Source organism: Pinus tabuliformis, chromosome 7 (assembly GCF_031772625.1).
Source record: "Pinus tabuliformis cultivar Carrire ecotype Pingquan chromosome 7, CPIR1, whole genome shotgun sequence".
In the NCBI taxonomy this organism is placed as follows: Eukaryota; Viridiplantae; Streptophyta; class Pinopsida; order Pinales; family Pinaceae; genus Pinus; species Pinus tabuliformis.
The window spans coordinates 493,321,255-493,342,989 of NC_142293.1; the positions used below are offsets into that span (position 1 = coordinate 493,321,255).

The 21,735-nt window shown below is 39.7% G+C and overlaps 1 protein-coding gene across 1 annotated transcript in view; it reads right to left on the bottom strand.

Moving 5' to 3' along the window:
* LOC149248187 (protein FLUORESCENT IN BLUE LIGHT, chloroplastic-like) overlaps positions 1-21,735 on the bottom strand; it is a 104,096-nt gene that overhangs the window by 77,252 nt on the left and 5,109 nt on the right. The window contains exon 2 of the mRNA XM_089458364.1: positions 4,969-5,140. Within this exon, the coding sequence (XP_089314490.1) occupies positions 4,969-5,140 (172 nt within the window). The remainder of the gene's footprint in view (positions 1-4,968; positions 5,141-21,735) is intronic.

Sequence of the window (21,735 nt, forward strand, 5' to 3'; positions counted from 1 at the left end):
CAACGGATGCGGCCCTCAAATAACTCTGATACCACGTAGAAATTTACAGGGTAAGTTCCTCAGATAGAACACCAAAGGACACCGCTCACAAACAGATCACAGATCAATACACCAATATTCTTGACGTGGTTAAAACCCTCAAAAAGAGGGAAACAGTACACGGCCTGAGCCAACGCGGCCTCAAAAGGATTATTTGTCGAATCGGTCTGCAACAAGAATTGAGTTTATTATGCATGAAAGAGGTCGGTCTTCAAATATAATTAAATTTTTAAGCTTGTTGTCAAGTCAGCCCCATGATTTTATGGGCTTGTTGGCCCCTCCCAAGAGCCCCTTCATTCTCTATAAATAGGAGGCTCGGTTCCTCTTCAAAGTTTCAAACTTATCACTCTCACATCTATCAAAAGGCTAATTTGTTCTGTAATCTCTAGGCCAAGAGTAGTCACGAATATCAGCAGTTGGTGGCCAACTTTCTAAGAGATATTATAGGCTTATTTGCTATATTCATCTGTGGAGGATTTGTGATGACAAAGATCAAGTTTTGAGGCTTAATCCGAATTCATCTTTTGAGCTATCCTGAGGCTAAATTCGAGCCTTTCTGAGGCAACTTCACACTGTTCTTGAAGGTTATCTCGTGGTTTCCTTAAGGCCTGTTCTGAGCCCTATTCGGCCCCTCCTTTTGACATATTTCTGTGGTATATTTTGAGGCAAAATTCGGACCAGTCTATGGCAAGCCTAAAGGCTTTTCTTGAGCCATTTCTGAACAAAATCTGAGCCTCGAGGAGTGAGATACTTTTGCTGGTCAAGAGGCAGATTGTTGACTTGTTCAAGGAGCTGTTTTAGAGGCCAAGCCAGACCTAATTTGATCACTGTTTGGAGGCCAAATTAGTCACTGATCAAGGACCAAATTCAGGGACATAAGACCACGGTAACAAGACAATTTCTATCTGATCAAACCATTGATTTTAAGGTCTGTTGCAACTTCATATCAACTGGCATCAAGGCCAAATTGATCTATCCATATCACAGAAGGTAGCTTGCAATAGGGTTGCTGCAGACATAAAGGTAAGTTTGAGACTGAAAAGACCAGGGTGTAAGGGCTGATTTTGGACCCTAGTTAGAGGCTATTCTGTGCAAAGGTAACCTCTGTAGAAGGATGCAGACAAAGCAGAATCTAAAGGAAAATTTGTCCTGAATTCAAGTAGTGACAGATCTAACTTCTCTTGATCAATAATTCTATGGATGTCATGTCAAAGTAGTGTATTGCCAAGTATATTGTGAAGACATTGATGTTTGTTGAACATTCAGAGATTGTTCCGTCTTGGACCTGTCTGATGAATAGAAGTAGTGTTGATAAGAAAGCAAACGACCGTATATGCTCTTGATGTCATTGCTAATCTGACCACATATTTGTTGCTGGCTATACTTCTGCTAATCAGAGTTGTGACAAAAGGATGTGAATGATGTGTGGTTCAGAATTTGTATTGCTAGTCTGATAGTAAAAGGGCTCAAGCAGGGGTCAGGTTGCATTGCAAAGTGTTTGGATGATAGAGAGCATCGTTCTCATCTGACCAAGTTGTTCGATCAATAAATTTGCCAAAGTATGCAACTAGGGTTTGCATATTGCATAACAGATGTTTGGCAGTATTGAGCAGAGATAGAGTTTGTATTGAACAGAGCAGATAGAGGACAAGCGACGCTTGTAATATCACTACTAATCTGTTGCTGGAGTTTGCACATCTTTGTTTACTGAACTAAATGAATAGACAGTGAATATGTTGTTGAGGTGTTGCCAGTAACAAAGATTGGTCACTGTGAGTTGATGACAGAGGTCATATAGCTGAGAGTCTAGTTTATTTGCTGCTAGGGTTTATGTACTATTTTGACAAGTCATGTTGATGCCATTGCTTGACAAAGCAAGGGTCCTTGAGAAAAACTACGTCGATGTCTATGCTAGGGTTTGGACAAAATTTGTTGAGATCAGGGCTTGATGTGTTGCTACTGATTTATGATGATTGTGTATTGTTGAGTACAAAGACTTATTGACTTGCTGACCAGATGTCAGTACAGTAATCTTATCTCAGAGACCTGGCGCAGACTGGTCATTGATTATTATTCTATGCTTTTTTTGTATTTAGCCAGGCAGAAGGTTGTGTCAGTGAACCTGGCAGAGTTATCTATGCTAGCTACTAAGGTTTGGCAGAGACATGTATGCCTTGAGGAGAGCTGTTGAGACAGGGTTTGTATTTGGCAGAGTTATTTATGCAAGGTTTTCCAGTGAGAGTATAACGCTGAGTTGTTGAGCTAAGTGAGAAGAAAGAATTGATATTGTTGATGATAACCTTGCGCCAGTATTACAGATTGACAATGCCAGCAAATTGTTTTGATATTATTTATGGTGATATTGAGCACATGTGGATCCAGTTTGAAAATATATGAAGCATGGTCCACTGTGATGAATTGAAGTGTGGTTCACTATGATGAATTGAAGGTCAAAACTTCAGGGCAAGTGGTGGCTTGTTGGGTAGGGTGGTAGAGTGGTGCAAGGCAAAGAGTGGAGTTTCCTTCAGGTTGGAGCTTAAGAACACTTCAGGGTCGCAAGGTGGTGCTAGGGCAGGTTGATGTCTGCGCAGGGTGTTGGAACATCCTTTCAATTGGAGTTGATAAAGCTAGGGTGTTGGAGCATCCTTTCAGTTAGAGCTAATAAAGCCAAGGGGTTGGAGCCTCCTCCTAGTCGTTGTTGGTAAATCAGGTAGTCAGAGCTTCCTTCAGGTTGGAGCCTGTAAACCAACAGCTTGGCGCCTCCTTTTGTTGGTGTCGTAAATCTTCGAAGTTGGTTGATCCGTAAACTACAGTGGATATTCCATTGGACATTTCATCACAACAAATCTGATAATATTATATAAAAAGTCTAAAATTCTACACTACTACAGTTTTATTAGATTTTTGGATCTGTAGATTTACTGTTAATACCCCAATAACCCAAAAATTTTGGCCCCCTGCAACAGTTGCCCCAGAAAAATGCAAACCAATAGAGAGAGAGAGAGAGAGATCACCCCACATGTGTTAGTTGCTAGAGAAAGAAGAGAGAAAACTCAGCCTTCTTTTTCGTCCTTTGTCCTTCGCTCACTTGCCCATAAATTGTCTTGTGTGAGGGAATGTCAATGTGCCAATGAAGGAGCTTGAGCTACCTTTATATAGTACTCTGTCTTGGGTGAATGGACATGTCTCTTGGAGGGAAGCCGACTTGACACTTTTGGAGAAAAAAATTACATTTCAAAAATTCAAATTTTCATTTTTTAAAAGTCGCAATGGGACTTTGACTCAAAATAAATTTTCCATTTACTCAAGCATTTATAAATATGCTTTACAATGATAAATACAATTACATCAAGTGACCAAATGTACATTATGAAGAACAACAAAAACTAAAATTTCAACAGTTCAAAGGAGAATCTCAAGCAGGGAGAAAATCCCCAAGGAAGCCAGAATTATGGAACCACTGAAGAGGCCTAATATAAAGGTCTTCATACCAATTGATACAACCACAAAACAGCAATGAAAATATTCACAAACAAGAATAGAAGACCCCAAGAGATCGAGCATGCAAATAGACAAAGGATACTGCTGCGATGTAAACATACAATACACTCTTCATCATATTCGTTGTTTACAGAAGTACAAAATTAGTGGAGAATGATCATCTTTGTCCAAGTCTCTTACAGTTCCAATAAAAATATACATATTTTTGTTGGTGATCAAGTGTGACCAAGCCTCTTATGAATTATGCACGATAAGATAGAAAAAATAAAATGAAAAGTCTAAACTATGATTTTAAGGCATACAATAACTAAGTCCACTATGAACTTAGATATTAAGTCGCATCATGCACACCATACTCCATCCTGCCATGAGACTTTTGTTGGACATTGGGTTCAGCACTCCCCGTGTGTTTCGTGACATGGACTAACCGCCTCTCGTGGATCCTAACTTTGGCGATTGTAGAGGAGACTAATGCCTGCAGGTTTTGGTGTAACGGAAATCATGATTCCGGCAAGTGGTATCAGAGCGACAGGTCTCGAGTTCTAAACTCACCTAGCTCACGCTGGGGGGAGATTGTTGGACATTGGGTTCAGTGCTCCCCGTGTGTTTCACGGCATGGACTAACCGCCTCTCGTGGATCCTAACTCTGGGGATTGTAGCGAAGACTAACACCTCCAGGTTTTGGTCTAATGGAAATCGTGATTCCAACAACTTTATGTTCCCATAAGGCAGTGAAAATTTTTTCTCTCCAAAATATAGAATCACTCACAAATAATCGATTGATAGGATACAAACCCAACCAAAAATTTTGCATAACAATGCCCTTCCAAGCTTCAGATTCATGCAGTCTCCACATCAGGTTTTCCATCTTCTCAATCATGATTAATGGAGTAATCTTGACCAATAACAGATATTCAGATCAGTATTCTGCTCTTATCTGTAAATATTTAAATGTCCGTTCATTAACACAGTGGGCTTATATGTTTTTAAATTAGATTCTTTTTTAGGAATAGGTTAAAACTTGGAGATTTTAACTAATTCTTGCAATGCTTTTATAGCATGAATTATTAAGGAAGAAGGTACACAAACAATCTCTATTGAAATCAGATTATTTTTTAGGAATAGCTTAAAACTTGGAAATTTTGGGCAATTCTTGCAATGCTTTCATAGCATGAAATATTAAGGAAGAAGCTCGAAGGTATACAAGCAATCCCTATTTATCAGCTTCAATCATTATATCTGAAATAAGCTATTAGATTTTGAATAAAATCCTTCCATTCTAATAAAATGGAAGATATGGACTCTGAAGTCAACCAAGAACACAATTTAAATATTAAAAGCATAGTAAAATCGCAGCAAGCCAGAAAATGCCAAAAGGACTACTGTCTGTGACCTTGAAACATCGTTTATGTTCCATCAAATGTTTACCTCCAACAGCAGCTCCTATCAGAGCTATACCAAACAATATAGGCATGCTGAACATTGACGCAGTATAATCTGTGCATGTTTCAGCCAATGCATCATAAGGGCACAGTAAACCCAAGACGAGTGCAGCTAATGCACTGAATCTTTCTTTAGTAAATATTGACAACGGTGTAATCTGCAATATCCAAGCATGAGAACAAAATGACTGTCATTAACTTAAATTTATTATCCAAACTTTCACATATACTTTAAATTGTGGGATTTGTCGCATTCCAACTATAAAAACAAACATAATCCCCAGGTTGGAAAAAAAATTGCAGAAAGAAGACTATTGCACTTTCTCTGGTTAGCTATGAACAAATCCAAGAATATCTGATTCAGGCATTAACTTCCAACATTCATGAACAGTTTTGCAAGTTTATGTCTACATCACATTATAGAGTTATGCAATTTGTGCCTATGCAATATATCCAATTTGGTGAGATGGTTTAAAAGAAGTAAAATTTCCTTCATTTTCAGATAGACTTTAAATTATGGGACGTATCTCATTCCAACTATTAAAAAACAAACATAATCCCCAACTTAGAGGGAAAAATTAAAATTAAAATTGCTGAAAAAAGACTATGGCACTTCCTTTGCTCAGCTATGAACAAATCAGAGAATATTTTATCCAGGGATTGACTTATAACTTTTATGAACATAATCACAAATTTATATCTACATCACATTACTGAATTAAGCACTCTGTGCCAATGCAATATATCCAATTTGGTAAGATGGTTTAAATTAAGGAAAATTTCCTCTCAGGTGCATCGTAGTTATATTTTCCTGAATTTTGGGTTTGTGACAGTTAAAATTGGCTAGTAGGGCCAAATTCCACCTTAGGACAGCTCATATGATGGAGATGATTATTGCATTGGATTCCTCTTTTCGAGAGGTCCGATTTTGATATAAAAATCATCTCATTCTGACAAGCGGAAGTGGAATTTTGAATTTATTCTCTCTCATGCACAAATTGTCAAGGTCGGCCTTAGTCAAATGTAGGCTCAAGAAGCCCCATGGATGTGTCTCTTCACTCTCAACGAATTGTATAAATAGGAGTGACCTCTCTACTCATTTGGACATCACTCATCACATCATTTCATCTTTCTCTCTTCTCCTGATTGGTTCGTACAGCTGGGCAGCCTCTCTCTCTTCTTCGCACGTGTGGCAGGAGGCCAAAAATTTCAGGACAAGGACAGGCCGAAATTTCAAAGCAACAGTCCAGCGTTGACCAAGCCTGATTTGACCAAGTTTGACTTCGGTTTTCAGGGCAGATTTCCGATTTTTCTAGGCCGACTTGATGGGCACAAATACCAACGTGTTTTGGGCAGGTTGACTGCAGCATTGACTTCAGATTTGACCAGAGAAATTACAGATATGTTTCTCTCTCCTTTGACTAGGTTTGACCGAACTATTTTGAGCTGACTTTGACTCTCTTTGAACGCCGAACTGAATTGCTGTTGACCGAGCTTCTTGGAGGATGTTTTGGTGCTGATTTGACCAGCGTTATCTTTCTAGTTAAGGCTGCAGTTGACTGTTGTTGACTGCTGATTTTGACAGGGCTGTTTTCACTATGTATTGGGCAAGTGAATTTGATCTATGTACTCTCTCTCTCTGCTGAACTATTGAATAATAATAAAAAGATTTGAGCAAAGGGTTTTCCCCACATTGGGGTTTTTCCCTAGCATCCACCAAATCTTGTGTCTACGTGTCTTGGCTTGTCTTCTGCACATGCTTTTATGTTATATTTGCATTTACTCTCAACGTGTTTAAGTTAATGTGACTGCTACTGGAAATTGGAAATTGGAAATTGCCATTGGGTTGATAAGGAACATTGAAGTAAATTGTGCTAAAGCATAGAACATACCACTGTTAACTAAAATTAACATGGTATCAAAACTCAGGTAAAAACAAAGCCCAAGCAAGAGTAAGGAAAAGCAATCACTAAGAGAAGTTGTTGGACAAGAACTTAGAACTCGTCCGAAAGACGATTACATCCTACTTCAAATCTGAGGACAAGCTTAAGGACAAATCCGACTATCATGCATGGAAGATGTCTCTAGATTTGACATTGGAAGAAAATGATGCCATGGACTATGTCAAAGGAAGAGTAGTGGAGCCTCCTTCAAATGCATCCGCAGCTGCACAAACAAAGTACAAGAAAGGTGAGGTTAAAGCTAAGAAAATTATTGTTGATTCTATTCACAAGCCTTTGGTTGCCTATATTTCTGATTTGGAAACATCTAAAGAGATGTATGACAAGTTGGTTGGGATGTTCAAAGTAAATAATGCAAATCAAGTCCTCTTTCTCCAGAACAAGTTGAAAGACATTAAGATGGATAGAGGATAATCCATTCAATCCTACTTCATGAGGATTACCGACATCAAAAATGATCTCCTATCTATTGGAGAAGTCATTGGTAACAGGGAGCTCGCTCTTATTGCATTTGGAGGCCTTACTAGAGAATGGGGCGTGTTTAACACCACCATCCTCAACAATGACAGGATTCCGGGATTTGATGAATTATTGGCTAGATGCACTCAAAAAGAAATAAGGATGATGGAAAGAGACAAGCCCTCAAATGGAAACAATCCTACTTCCTTCTCTGCTCATGCTAAGAGGAAGAACAATGCTAGTCCAAGAAGACAAGGTCAAGGGGTCAAGTCGGGATTCAAAGAAGGAAGAAAAGGGAGATGCTTCAAATGCAACAAGTTTGGACATTTTGCTAGAGAGTGTCCTCACAAGAAGGATACTCCAAGAGATGATGACAACCATAACAACAACTACAAGGGCAATGGCAATCAAAGGAACAACAGGTTCAACAACAAAGGAAAGAGGAATGTTCCCGTTGTTCGAAATGGAAATGGTCGTCCTCCCAAGAAGTCAAGAAACTCCAAGTATGAATAAGTTAATGTTGGTGAAAAGTAAAAAGAATTTTATCTTATTCCTACCCTCACCACTGCCTCTCCTCTGGCTACATTAGATCATTGGTTGATTGATAGTGGTGCCTTAAGGCACTTCACTGGGTACAAAGAGACTCTCTCGAACTTTATTGAAAAGAAGGCGAATATGGAGATTATACTTGGGGATAATGCCACTTATCTCGTGAAAGGAATTGGGACTATTACTCTTCACTTAAATCAAGGTCAAACCCTTCATCTACAAGAAGTGTTGTATGTATCTGATCTAAAAAAGAACTTGGTTTCTATTTCTACGATGGAAGATAAAGGTTTCAAGGTGACATTCATTGATGGGAAGGTTCATGTTTGGCAAAAGAACCCAAGAGATGCATTCACTCTTGGATTCAGGGTTGAAGGTCTCTATCAGGTTAGAAGAATTCCGTTGGGAGCAATGACTTGCGATACTTCTCTTCAATATGAATTATGGCACCGAAGATTTGCTCACCTTCATTACAAAGCCTTACCTGATGTAAGGAAGATGGTCACAAGCATGCCCGAATTTCAACTTAGATCATGAAGGTGTATGTCAAGGTTGTGCAGATGGAAAACATACAAGGGGACCTTTCCCCTCAAGTCAAAGTCAAACTACCAATATTCTTCAATTGGTCCATTCTGATTTATTAGGTATGTTGCTTGTGACATCTTTGGGTGGATATTTGTACTATGCAATTTTTATGGATGACTTCTCATGGATCTATTTCTTAAAGAAGGACAAGTGTTCAAATGGTTCCACTCTTTCAAAGCCTTGGTCGAGAATCAAACAAGGAAGAAGATTAAAATATTGAGGACTAATAATGGGACCGAATATGAGTCAAATGAATTCATTGACTATTGTAGAGAAGTTGGGATTAAGAGGGAGACCACTACTACATATACTGCTGAGCAAAATGGAGTTGCCGAAAGGAAGAATCGAACTATCATAGAAGCCACTCGTGCCATCAGGGAAAATTTTAAGAACCACCCTAAATTTATATGTATAATAAATGGGCTAATCCCCATGATACATAGGAAAAATGGGAGGCAATTTTATCAATAATATAATATGTATATATAGTTTTTTTGGCAAATCTCTCACCAGATTATATTATCTTGTACAGTGATGGAGAATCTTTCACTGAATAATAAAACATTGTGAAGTCTTGGCGAATGTTTTGTTAAAGTATGAAACCATATATGATAATAAGAAAACATATTCATTAAACTATAATATACTAACATACATGTTTGGAAAAAAGAAACATAATTTTCTCTTCATACAAACAATGTTCCAAGTTTCAGTGGACGTGTTTGTCAAGGTTCTTACAATACACTCTTTCATATCCTTCTATTAGTTTTGACAATATTCCACAACAAAGTTCTTGTAGGTGTTGATATTGACAACGAGTTCTGTTAAGGTAGGAGAGATTAATCTTTTCTCTACAACTTTTGTCAAGCTACCACTTTTTTCAAGTTATCAAATTTCTTTCTTATTCCATAGACTCCAACTGCGAGATAAAAAAAACACATCAAGTTTGTTTACCACAACAGGCCAACAAGTAGCAAGTCCCAACTATATTATATAAGAAAGTATTAGGTATCCCAAAGGCTTGAAGGGGATCTAATTGAAAGAAGTGACCACTGTAAGAATCCTTCCAATCAATATATGAATATATAAATGTAGATTTATTATTATTTTAATTGGAAATCTTCAATTAAATAATAAAATTTAATTACGTCTCTCCCAATCTAAATTGCTTATTAGCATAATTCACTACCCTCATAGATCTCACATTTTTTAACAGCGTTGTAACATGTAGATTAATTTCCTTTTTGGTGAACAATCTCCACCTTTTAGGAAAATATGGTGCAATGGCTCCAACCCCTACAGATCATTAGGACAAACTAAGAATAGCACAGAAGATGAAAGGTTGTACAAACCAGCTTATTTTTCAAACAACTAATCCAACATCAGTACCTAAACTTTTTCATGAAGATATCATATTGAGAATGTTTGAAAAATGGTGAGAAATCTTCAAAAGAACCTCATCAAATTTTCATTAAAATGGTGTGAAATCTTCAAAAGAACCTCATCAAAATGGTGAGAAATCTTCAAATTTTCATTATCGATAGCACGAGTCAAAAGAACCTCATCTCAATAGAGGTCGTTAAGCAGTTGGGATTACCAACAACACCACACCCGTAGCCATACACCATTAGGTGGCTCCACCAAGGGCGAGATCTCCGTGTCAGCTAACAGTGTCGCCTGCCCTACAGCATAAAGCCTTTCACGAATGAGGTATTGTGTGACGTTGCTCCCCTTGAAGTTTGTGTTGTTTTGTTGGGCCAACCATACTTGTGGAATCGTCATGTTGTGTATGAGTCCAGACCTCATACTGTTATTATTACTTTTAGCAGAAAATTGTATATGATACCAGACATAGCCCTACCTACTGCTATTTCTCTGATCTTTGCTAAGCAATGCAATAAGATCATCTCCTAGACTAGGAAATTTGTCTTCTTTCTGATTCGTTCTTAAAGTAAAGGGAAGATCGCAGCCACATCCATGGCCTCCCACACAATGCTCCTTTACGCGGCAAAAGCAAGTGGATAAGGTTGAGGAAGAGTACAAAGATATCTTTTCCTCACCCACAGGGGTACCTTTACACTATCAGGTCAGCATTCCATCGATCTGACCCCTGACGCACCTTTACCAAATGAGCCAATCTACAGTCGCTCTCTTTTGGAAAACGAGGAAATCAAGTGACAGATCCCAGAGTTTCCACAAAAAGGGCACATCTGGCCAAGTTCGTCACCTTGTGGGAGCCCAATTGTGCTCGTGCAGAAGAAGGATGGGACCCAGAGGCTCTATATTGATTATTGAGCCCTATGATAAAATCATAGTTAGGAACAGATACCTGAGTCCACAGATTGATGACCTTCTTGATCAGCTCAAGGGGGCCAAATACTTCAACAAGATTGATTTGAAGTCTGGCTATCACCAAGTTCCAATAGAACCCACAGATGTGTGGAAGACTACTTTCAAGTCCAAGGAGGGTATTTTCGAGTGGTTGGTCATGCCTTCAGTTTGACAAATGCCCCGACAACTTTTATGAGGTTGATGGATGACATCTTGCGGCCTTTCACCAACTCATTCGTGGTTGTAAATCTCGATGACATCCTCATCTTCAACAAAAGTTAGGAAGAACACTTGCAACATATTTAGCAGGTCCTAGATACTCTACGATAGCACAAGCTATGTGTGAACTTGGAAAAATGTTCCTTTGGCATGGACAAGGACCAATATCTGGGTTACATTATTGATAAGCAAGGTGTGCATGTACGTCCAGCTAAGATCCAAGTCATTCGGGTTTGGTCGGCCCCAACAAGTCTCACAAAGCTTCGCAGCTTCTTGGGCCTTGCTAACTTATATCGCAAATTTGTAATGGGATTCTCTCATATCACTTAGCCCTTAAGTCAAGTTACCAAGGGTGGAGCAAAAGCAAAGTTTTTTTGGTCTAGGTCATAACAAAAGGCATTCGTTGAACTGAAACACCGCCTTTGCTTTGCACCAGTCCTCACATTTCTAAACCTACAACAACCACTTAAGATTGAGATAGATGTCTCTGACTACACTATTGGTGCAGTCTTCACTCAAAAGGGGCATTTGATGGCCTATCATAGTGTGACACTCTCTGATACTATTTGGAGATACCCCACCTACGATAAGGAGATGTATTCCATCATACAGGCCTACCGAAAATGGAAACATTACATTCTAGGGAAGGAGAGGATCATCCACACAGATCATCGACCTCTTCAATTTATGCAAACATGGGGAAAGTTACAAACTAATCACCATCAGAAATGGTCCACATATCTACAACAATCCCATTTAAACATTAAATATAAGAAGGGTAGCACCAATCACGTTGCAGATTGCCTCAGTCGGCCCCTGATACCAGATGTTGATGGAAGGCAAGCAAGTTCTAGACTTCCACTTCTAGGATGCATTGTTGTACTACCTGGGACACCTTTGTGTTCCTTCAAGCGAGCGTGCCAAGTTAATTTTCGAGGCGCATTACAGTCGAGTAACAAGGCACTTTGGCGTGGAGAAGACAATGGCAATATTGCATAAGTATTTTTTTTGGCCGAAACTCCTACAGGATGTTTACAAATATATCAGATCTTGCACTGCCTATGCCATCACCAAGCCAACCATTAAGAACCAAGACCTGTACACCCCTATGCCTACTCCTAACCAGCCTTGGTAATCCATCTCCATGGATTATATGTCCGACCTTCCTTTTACCAAGCATGGTAATGACTGTGTGTCGTTGATAGATTTTCTAAGATGGCCATATTGGCTGCCTGCAAGAAGAGTATCACAGCAGAAGCCACTACCAAATTCTTCTTCAAATGTGGATACATTTTGGGATCCCGCAGACCATCATATTAGAACAAGATAGCAAGTTCCTGAGCGCATTTTGGTCGAGCCATTGGTCATTGTTGGATAACCAAGCTCACCAAGTCGACTGCCTTCCACCCCCAGCCTGATGGCCAGTCAATGGTCATCAACAGGATGATCATGCACATACTAGGCATGTACAACTCTAAGCATCCACAAATATGGGATGAGAGTCTTCCCCATGTTCAACACAGCTACAACAGAGCTCTCCATAGCTCAACTAGACACAACCCCTTTCAGGTGGGACTGTGATTTCAACCATTGTGTCCCATTAATGTTGCAATGCCTCTTGCAACTACATAGGTAGAATCTTCACATGTTCAATCCAAAGCTAATAAAGCCATCAATTTTATTGAATGTATTCAACACATCCAATAGCAGGTTCATGTTATCTTGGATAAAGCCAATACTAAGTATAAATAACGCCATTATCAGCATTGGGTGCCTTGCAGAAGCCCATCGGAAGCTTCGACCACTCTAATATGGGCCTTACACCATCACCAAGGTTGTGGGTGACAACGCTTTCAAGCTAAGTATCCCCCCATTCCTTAGCCTACACTCAGTATTCAATGTGGACTGTTTTCGGCCATACTTTCCTCCATTGTTTGACACATCAAACATTGTCGAACAGTTGACACCAACAGATATCAACCCAGATTACATTGAACACGCCACAATAGATCAAATCATGAACACACAAATTAAGAACACTCTCCAATAGAGATTCCAACTACGTCAGGTTGTCAAAGTCGACCAGCTCCAACACCAAAGCAAGTGGCTCACTAGGGACCAAGTTCAACAGAAGTTTCCCCATCTCATGGAGGCACGCAACGCAATGAGGACCATTACTTCCAAGGGGGCAAGACTGATCCAAGTGGATATTGGTGGTCATCCGCCTATCCACTTGGACCCTCAACACTGTTTCCTATCAGTTTCCTATTTTTCAGCATAGTTTCCTATTTCAGCAATTTTCTATTTTTGGCATTTTCCAAGTTTGGAACTTCTGGAGCCATTTTGAGGCCCTAAATGGCATTTTTTAGGGAAATGGGCAAACGTGAGACGAACACTGCATTTGCAATCAGAAGTTGTTGTCCTCAATAGACCTTTCTAACGGACTATCGTGTGTGCCAAACGAAGATCGTATGCCAAAGTTACGACCTCGAGAAATTGGCATTCCAACTAACCCCATCGAGGCCCACAAGCTTTTGGCGCTTCATCTCCTAGGGATAGATTTTTGGATGTTTAGGATTTCTCATTGTTTCTTCGTGATGAAAAGGCCTCAAAGCCTCATTGTAATACAATTTAGAAGGCATGTAGTTGTCACATCTCTTCTCAGAGATAAGCTACTGCCACCTGAGCTAGTTTTCTTTCATTTTGCATGTAAACAATTTTCAGCATTTGCTATTTATTAATTGAAGTTCAGTTTCGTTGTATCTTTGTATGTTTGGTTTAAATTTATTTCGTTCCTTCATCAATCCAAATCATGTGGCCTCTTTCTGCTTCACTTCGGCTCTGATCTTGGCCTACAGCCTACCCTAATAGGCCTTCTTTTAACCTTGCGGTGGCCAACAAGTCTTTCCCTGTCCACTTCGCCCTATTCCCTTAACTTGTGGCCAGCCCTTACAAAACAAGTCTTTCCTTCTTGGCTATAGTCAACTTCCTTCAAGTTGCAACCCTTCCAACCACACCTTGGTTGCTCCTTAAGCCCTCCATCTTAGCTCCTTTCTTGTTGTCCTCGACCTCCTTTTCCATACCTTATTCTTCCTTAACTGTGGTTGTTTTTCCCTTGACCTATGGCCAAATCACTTAGCCTCTACACACAAGAAGAAAGGTCCTTTATGCTTCTTGTTCACTAGCCTCTCCACTGGCTATTCTATTTATACTTGTCCTTAGGTCTCTTTAAAAGACCTTATGTCCTTCAAGGTACCTCCAACACAACCTCAACATTAAATTAGATTATTAACTGCTCTTCCTTGGGTTCCAAGCCACTCATTTTGGGCCTAAAACCCCGAACTTTGGGTGCAAATCCCACACACTCATCTTTGTGTGTGTTTCTCTCTCACAAGCCTAACACCAAGGACATGTGAGAGTACCTCCCGGTGCTACCCAATCTCAGTAAGTGAGACTTGTCTCTAAAAAGAGTCCTACAGGCCAATAGCTCCAATCTTTCAACCTAGAAAGTACCGAAATAGATGACAAATTATATAATGATCTATTCCAGATCATACGTCCCCAGTTAGGGAGGCTTTTGGTCTCCAAAAGATTTTACTAAAGGAGGTGAGGAAAATTTTCCTCGAACTTCTCCCTAAAGTACCATTTGGCCTTGTCTAAAAGTTATCCTTTCAACCCAATTTGCCAGACTTCATGCCGCCTATGTTTGGTTGTTCTAGATTTCTTCTACTATTAAAATTAGCAACTAGGGCCAAACTCCATATGAGTCTTTTTATTTATGGCAGTTGATATTTTTCTTGGATTCCTCTCATCGAGAGGTGTAGGATTGATCTAAAGATCATCTGATTCCGACATGTATTCATGGAGATATGAATTTATGTGTTACTTGACAATTTGTCAAGGTCGGCCAGTAACCAAATTACCCCCATTTGTCCTCAACGTTTTACTATAAATAGAGGTGGCCTTCAAGTCATTTTACACTCACTTCACTCATGATCTCTCTCCACTCGTTTTGGGATTTGGTGGCAAGAGAGGTCAAGATGATGAAGCCCTAGACGCAGGAGTAAAGGAGACTAAAGGTGGAGACATAACCGCAGTGTTGGAAGTGCCCTAGCTGCAGTTAAACATGCCCTAGCCAGAGTCAAGGAGGAAGCCTAATTAGCAGTGAAGTGCTAGCCCTAAACGCTGTCAGGAAAAGGCTCCCATATGCAGTCAGTGAATACTCTAATACACACTTAAGGAGAGCCCTAATCCGCTGATCTAAGAGGCCCTAATCAGCAGTCTATTAGATCCTAATACACAGCTACAGGAGGAGACATAATCTGCTGTCAAGGACGCAGTTTAGAAAGGATCCTATTTGCTTCATAAAAAGGCCTTATACTCAGCTCCTAGCCGCAGTTCATGAAGGCCCTAATACCACAGCAACTAGACTCCCATACGCTGCCCTAATCAGCTGTAAGGAGAAGCCCTAAACGCAGCTAAAGAAGAGTCTTTTATACGTTGTCCAGAAGAGGCCTTTCCACAGCAAGTATGGTTCTGATTCATAGCTAGAAAGAGGCCCTAATAACGCAGTCAACAGAGAGGCCTCAAGACGCAGTTAAAGGAAACTCTCAGACACTGATAAAGGAGCCCTAAACACAGCTTGAATTGTTGTAGGTGACAGCATTGTAACAAGGTTATGTTTGGGCATGAATTAAGGATTTATTTAGGCCTGTTGGAAGAACCTGAATCTACAGCTAGCTGCTTTGCTAGGATGCAAGCCATAGCAAGCAGCTAAGGCTGTTCTGAGACAGCATTGCTGTGTACATTGAGTATAGGTGGCAGCGTGGAATAGGAGAGACTCTCCTAGGTGGACTGCTACCCTTGACGGGCTATGTTGTCTGACAGCGTGGAAGATTTCAGGACTTCTTCTTGTATTGCAGGAGCAGGCAATCAGAAGTATATTGCAGCAGCATTGATGATCAACCAAAAGGGATATGCTACAGTACTCTTCGTCAGTGTTTGAAGTCTGCCGGTGCTTCATCCTAGAACAGTCATCATTATCAGAATGATCAACTCACTGCTGTTATACAATATCTGATTTGTATATTTGTACTATCTCTCTCTCTGCTGAACTATTGAAGAATATAAGAAGAATTGATCAAGGGTTTCCCCACATTGGGGTTTGTCCCTGGCTAGTGCCACATCTTGTGTCCTCTTGTCTTGGCTTGTATTCTGTTGTTTATGTTTATGTTCTATCTGCACTTTACTATCATGCTGATGTGATTGCTAATATGAATATTGTCATTGGGCTAACATGAAAATTGAAGTAAATTGCTCTAAGCATAGAACATACCTAAAATTAACATCTACAAACCTACATCTTCTACTAACTCGACCTAAGCTTCGCGTGCTAAGTCCTCTATGGTAGGTAAAACTTGCACATCAATTTCCTAGTCCAACATGGAAAACTCATAGAATTTCACATTTTCCACATTCATGACCATGTAAATGCACATATATGGGGGTAGATTGAGCCTATAGGCATTATCACCAACCTTCTCCAACACATCAAAAGGACCATACAATCGAACCTTGACCTTCTTCCAAGGACCTTGTAAGCTTTCTTTGTTTAGAAGTAACCAAACTCTGCCTCCCAATCTACCCAATCTCAGTAGGTGAGACTTGTCTCTAAAAAGAGCCCTACAGGCCAATAGCTCCAATCTTTCAACCTAGAAAGTACCGAAATAGATGACAAATTATATAATGATCTATTCCAGATCATATGTCCCCAGTTAGGGAGGCTTTTGGTTTCCAAAAGATTTTACTAAAGGAGGTGAGGAAAATTTTCCTCGAACTTCTCCCTAAAGTACCATTTGGCCTTGCCTAGAAGTTATCCTTTCAACCCAATTTGCCAGACTTCATGCCGCCCATGTTTGGTTGTTCTAGATTTCTTCTACTATTAAAATTAGCAACTAGGGCCAAACTCCACATGGGTCTTCTTATTTATGGCAGTTGATATTTTTCTTGGATTCCTCTCATCGAGAAGTGTAGGGTTGATCTAAAGATCATCTGATTCCGACATGTATTCATGGAGATATGAATTTATTTGTGTTACTTGACAATTTGTCAAGGTCGGCCAGCGACCATATTACCCCCATTTGTCCTCAACGTTTTACTATAAATAGAGGTGGCCTTCAAGTCATTTTACACTCACTTCACTCATGATCTCTCTCCACTCGTTTTGGGTTTTGGTGGCAAGAGAGGTCAAGATGATGAAGCCCTAGACGTAGGAGTAAAGGAGACTAAAGGTGGAGACATAGCCGCAGTGTTGGAAGTGCCCTAGCTGCAGTTAAACGTGCCCTAGCCACAGTCAAGGAGGAAGCCTAATTAGCAGTGAAGTGCTAGCCCTAAACGCTGTCAGGAAAAGGCTCCTATATGCAGTCAGTGAATACTCTAATACACACTTAAGGAGAGCCCTAATCCGCTGATCTAAGAGGCCCTAATCAGCAGTCTATTAGATCCTAATATGCAGCTACAGGAGGAGACATAATCTGCTGTCCAGAATGCAGTTTAGAAAGGATCCTATTTGCTTCATAAAAAGGCCTTATACTCAGCTCCTAGCCGCAGTTCATGAAGGCCCTAATCCCACAGCAATTAGACTCCCATACGCTGCCCTAATCAGCTGTAAGGAGAAGCCCTCAACGCAGCTAAAGAAGAGTCTTTTATACGTTGTCCAGAAGAGGCCTTTCCACAGCAAGTATGGTTCTGATTCATAGCGAGAAAGAGGCCCTAATAACGCAGTCAACATAGAGGCCTCAAGACACAGTTAAAGGAAACTCTCAGACACTGATAAAGGAGCCCTAAACGCAGCTTGAATTGTTGTAGGTGACAGCATTGTAACAAGGTTATGTTTGGGCATGAATTAAGGATTTATTTAGGCCTGTTGGAAGAACCTGAATCTACAGCTAGCTGCTTTGCTAGGATGCAAGCCATAGCAAGCAGCTAAGGCTGTTCTGAGACAGCATTGCTTTGTACATTGAGTATAGGTGGCAGCGTGGATTAGGAGAGACTCTCCTAGGTGGACTGCTACCTTTGAAGGGCTAAGTTGTCTGACAGCGTGGAAGATTTCAGGACTTCTTCTTGTATTGCAGGAGCAGGCAATCAGAAGTATATTGCAGCAGCATTGATGATCAACCAAAAGGGATATGCTACAGTACTCTTCGTCAGTGTTTGAAGTCTGCCGGTGCTTCATCCTAGAACAGTCATCATTGTCAGAATGATCGACTCACTGCTGTTATACAATATCTGATTTGTATATTTGTACCATCTATCTCTCTGCTGAACTATTGAAGAATATAAGAAGAATTGATCAAGGGTTTCCCCACATTGGGGTTTGTCCCTGGCTAGTGCCACATCTTGTGTCCTCTTGTCTTGGCTTGTATTCTGTTGTTTATGTTTATGTTCTATCTGCACTTTACTATCATGCTGATGTGATTGCTAATATGAATATTGTCATTGGGCTAATATGAAAAATTGAAGTAAATTGCTCTAAGCATAGAACATACCTAAAATTAACATCTACAAACCTACATCTTCTACTAACTCAACCTAAGCTTCGCGTGCTAAGTCCTCTATGGTAGGTAAAACTTGCACATCAATTTCCTAGTCCAACATGGAAAACTCATAGAATTTCACATTTTCCACATTCATGACTATGTAAATGCACATATATGGGGGTAGATTGAGCCTATAGGCATTATCACCAACCTTCTCCAACACATCAAAAGGACCATGCAATCGAACCTTGACCTTCTTCCTAGGACCTTGTAAGCTTTCTTTGTTTAGAAGTAACCAAACTCTGCCTCCCACCTTGAAAATTTTCTCAATTTTGTGCCACTCATGTCTCAATCTGCCTTGTATTTTCACAATGACTTCTTCAATGTCTTACTTGCAAATTGATTTCTCTAAAATTATCAATGAATTTGTTTAGCCTTTAATGCTTTTATTTCAGTGTCTTCCCTAATTGTTAATGTCTATATACACCAAGGGTGAAGGTGGGAAATACCCAAAAATAAGTTTTAAAAGGGACTTATAGATTAAGTGTGGACTACTATGTTGTAAGAGTGTTGAATATAAATCACCTTTTCATTCGAGGTCTTTGGATGTTTCTAGTTATAACCCCTCAAAAGCTAGACCATTAACTACTTTTTTTATTCATTTATCTATGAGTAGAAAGTTGTAGATCTCTTCAACAGGATGTCCATCTTCTCCTAGGGTGTAGTCCAAATGACATTGAGTATTTGATGCTCCTTGGTATCTCAATGTGCACTCAAACCTTTTCAAATAACATGTTTGTTGCATCTTGCCCCTTGATGATCTTTTTAAAGGCATGAGAATTCACATATTCTAAACCTATCAACTACCACAAATGTGTTCCTTCCTTGTTCTTGCCAAACCACCCACAAAATCCATGGAGATGCTCTCCCATGGTCTAGTAGGAATAGGTAAGGGATGGTATAAACCTTGCTTTTTATTACTCGATTTGTTGGTACAATAAAGTATGCATCCTCTACTAAACCTAGCTACATCCTTTTGCACTTTAGGTCAACATAAATAACTATATAAGTCAACAACTATCTTCCCAACAACAGAATGCCCTGCAAGTTTAGAGGTTTGAGTCTTTTTGATAAGCTGCCACCTTTCACCTTTAGGAACACAAAGCTTGTCTAGCTTGTAGAGCAACGCGTCCTAAAGATCATAGTAAACCTTAGTATCACCTTCTTCAACACAAACTTGACATTGTAGTTGTTGAAATACCTCTTTAGTCTTCATCATGTGTGTATGCCTCTTCATATGCATTATGGGTGAAAAACTCCATGTGCGTGAGAGTTACCAAAGTTATGATCTTGGGTGTGGGTGGCCTTGAAAGAATGTTTTCCAACTTATCAATGTTGTCCTTCTTATATTTGATGATACAATGACAATTCTTTAAAAACCCCATCTACTTTGTAGTGTATGGTTCATTGAAGCTTACTCTAGGCCTGCAAATAATACAGTTGTTGATGATCTATGCGAATGATGGTTTCCTTGCCCACCAAATAGTGCTTCTATTTCTTAACAGTTTGAACCAAAGCATGGAGTTCCTTATCATAAGTAGGCTAGATCATGACTTCACCATCAACATTTCAAATTGACAGCATACCAACCTACCTCCCTAAATCAACCTCACTTCGTAAAATATACACTTGTGCCAATCTCCACTTTAAAAGGCTTTTACAAATTGGGTGATGCAAAAACTAATGCTTGACAAGTATTCAGTTTCAACTCTTCAAAAGATTTCTATTGATTCTTTCCCCACTAGAAACTCTTGCTACTTGGCATGAAGTGGTGCAACCACAACTAAAAAGGATGTTATAACCTTTTGCAAGTGTTATGTTTCCCCCACAAAGCTCCTAACATTTGTGACATCAGTAAGAGTTCGCCACTTGAGGATCTCCCCCATCTTCATGAGATATATCCTGAGTTCCCCTCCACCAATTAGATATGCTAAATACACCAATGATTGCTTAGCAAATTCACATTTCTTAACATTTTCCAATAGTTCATGTTTTGTCAAGGTCTCTAACTCCTACATGAAATGTGAGATATGCTCTTCCCAAGTAAATCTATAACCCAATCTGTCATATAAGTACACTATTGCAAATGAATCTAAAAAGGGGTATGCTACATCATCCATAAAATGCATAGAAGTAGCTAGTGCATTAAATAAACCAAAAGGCATTACCAATGATTCATATAGACCTTGCATTGTCGTGAAGGCAGCCTTCCAAGTGTCTTCGTCTTTTACTCATACCTAAGGGTGTCCCATTTTGGCATCCAACTTAGTGAAGTACATGGCATGCAACAACTAGGCAGACATGTCATCAATACTAAACAAAGGGTAATTATTCTTAAGGGTAATCTCATTCAAAGCTTTGTAGTCAATACACAATCTCCAAGTCCCATCCTTCTTTGGTACTAGATGATAGGTGCCCCACAACGTGAGATGCTTGGTTGAATTACTCCCTACTCCAATAGTTGCTACAACTGTTTGTTCACTTCATCAACTTCTAAGATGGACTATCTATACATCCCAACATTTGGCCAAGGATAGTCTGGAAACCATTGTATCTTGTGCCCCTAGAACACTTATCTAAACAAATGCAAAAGTTCCTCCAACTAATGGTTATGTTGTTTAGTACATCCCTTCCGGAATGCCTATACTTGTGTCATTTCATATCCTAGTTGATTCTCTCTTAAGAGAAGTATTACAAACTTCCTACTAGAATTGATCAATTTCTTGTCTTGTTTAGCACTTACCCAAAAGATATCGAATTTACCTTTGTTTACATTGGTTATGAAGAAATTCCCATCCTTGATCAAGCGGTACTTGTTTACTCGCCTCATGAAGATTGCATCCCTTATGTATATGTAGAGACCTGCAAACACTACACCAAACACATCAAGTTGTACTACATCTACCTCCACTTCATTAATATAATTTGTACTAATAGCAAATTTGATCTAACATTGCTTAGTGACCATGAGATCTACATCCTTATTTACCCATCCAATGGATACAGGAGGATGGTCATGAACTTCCAATCCAAGCTCGTTGACTAGATCTTTCA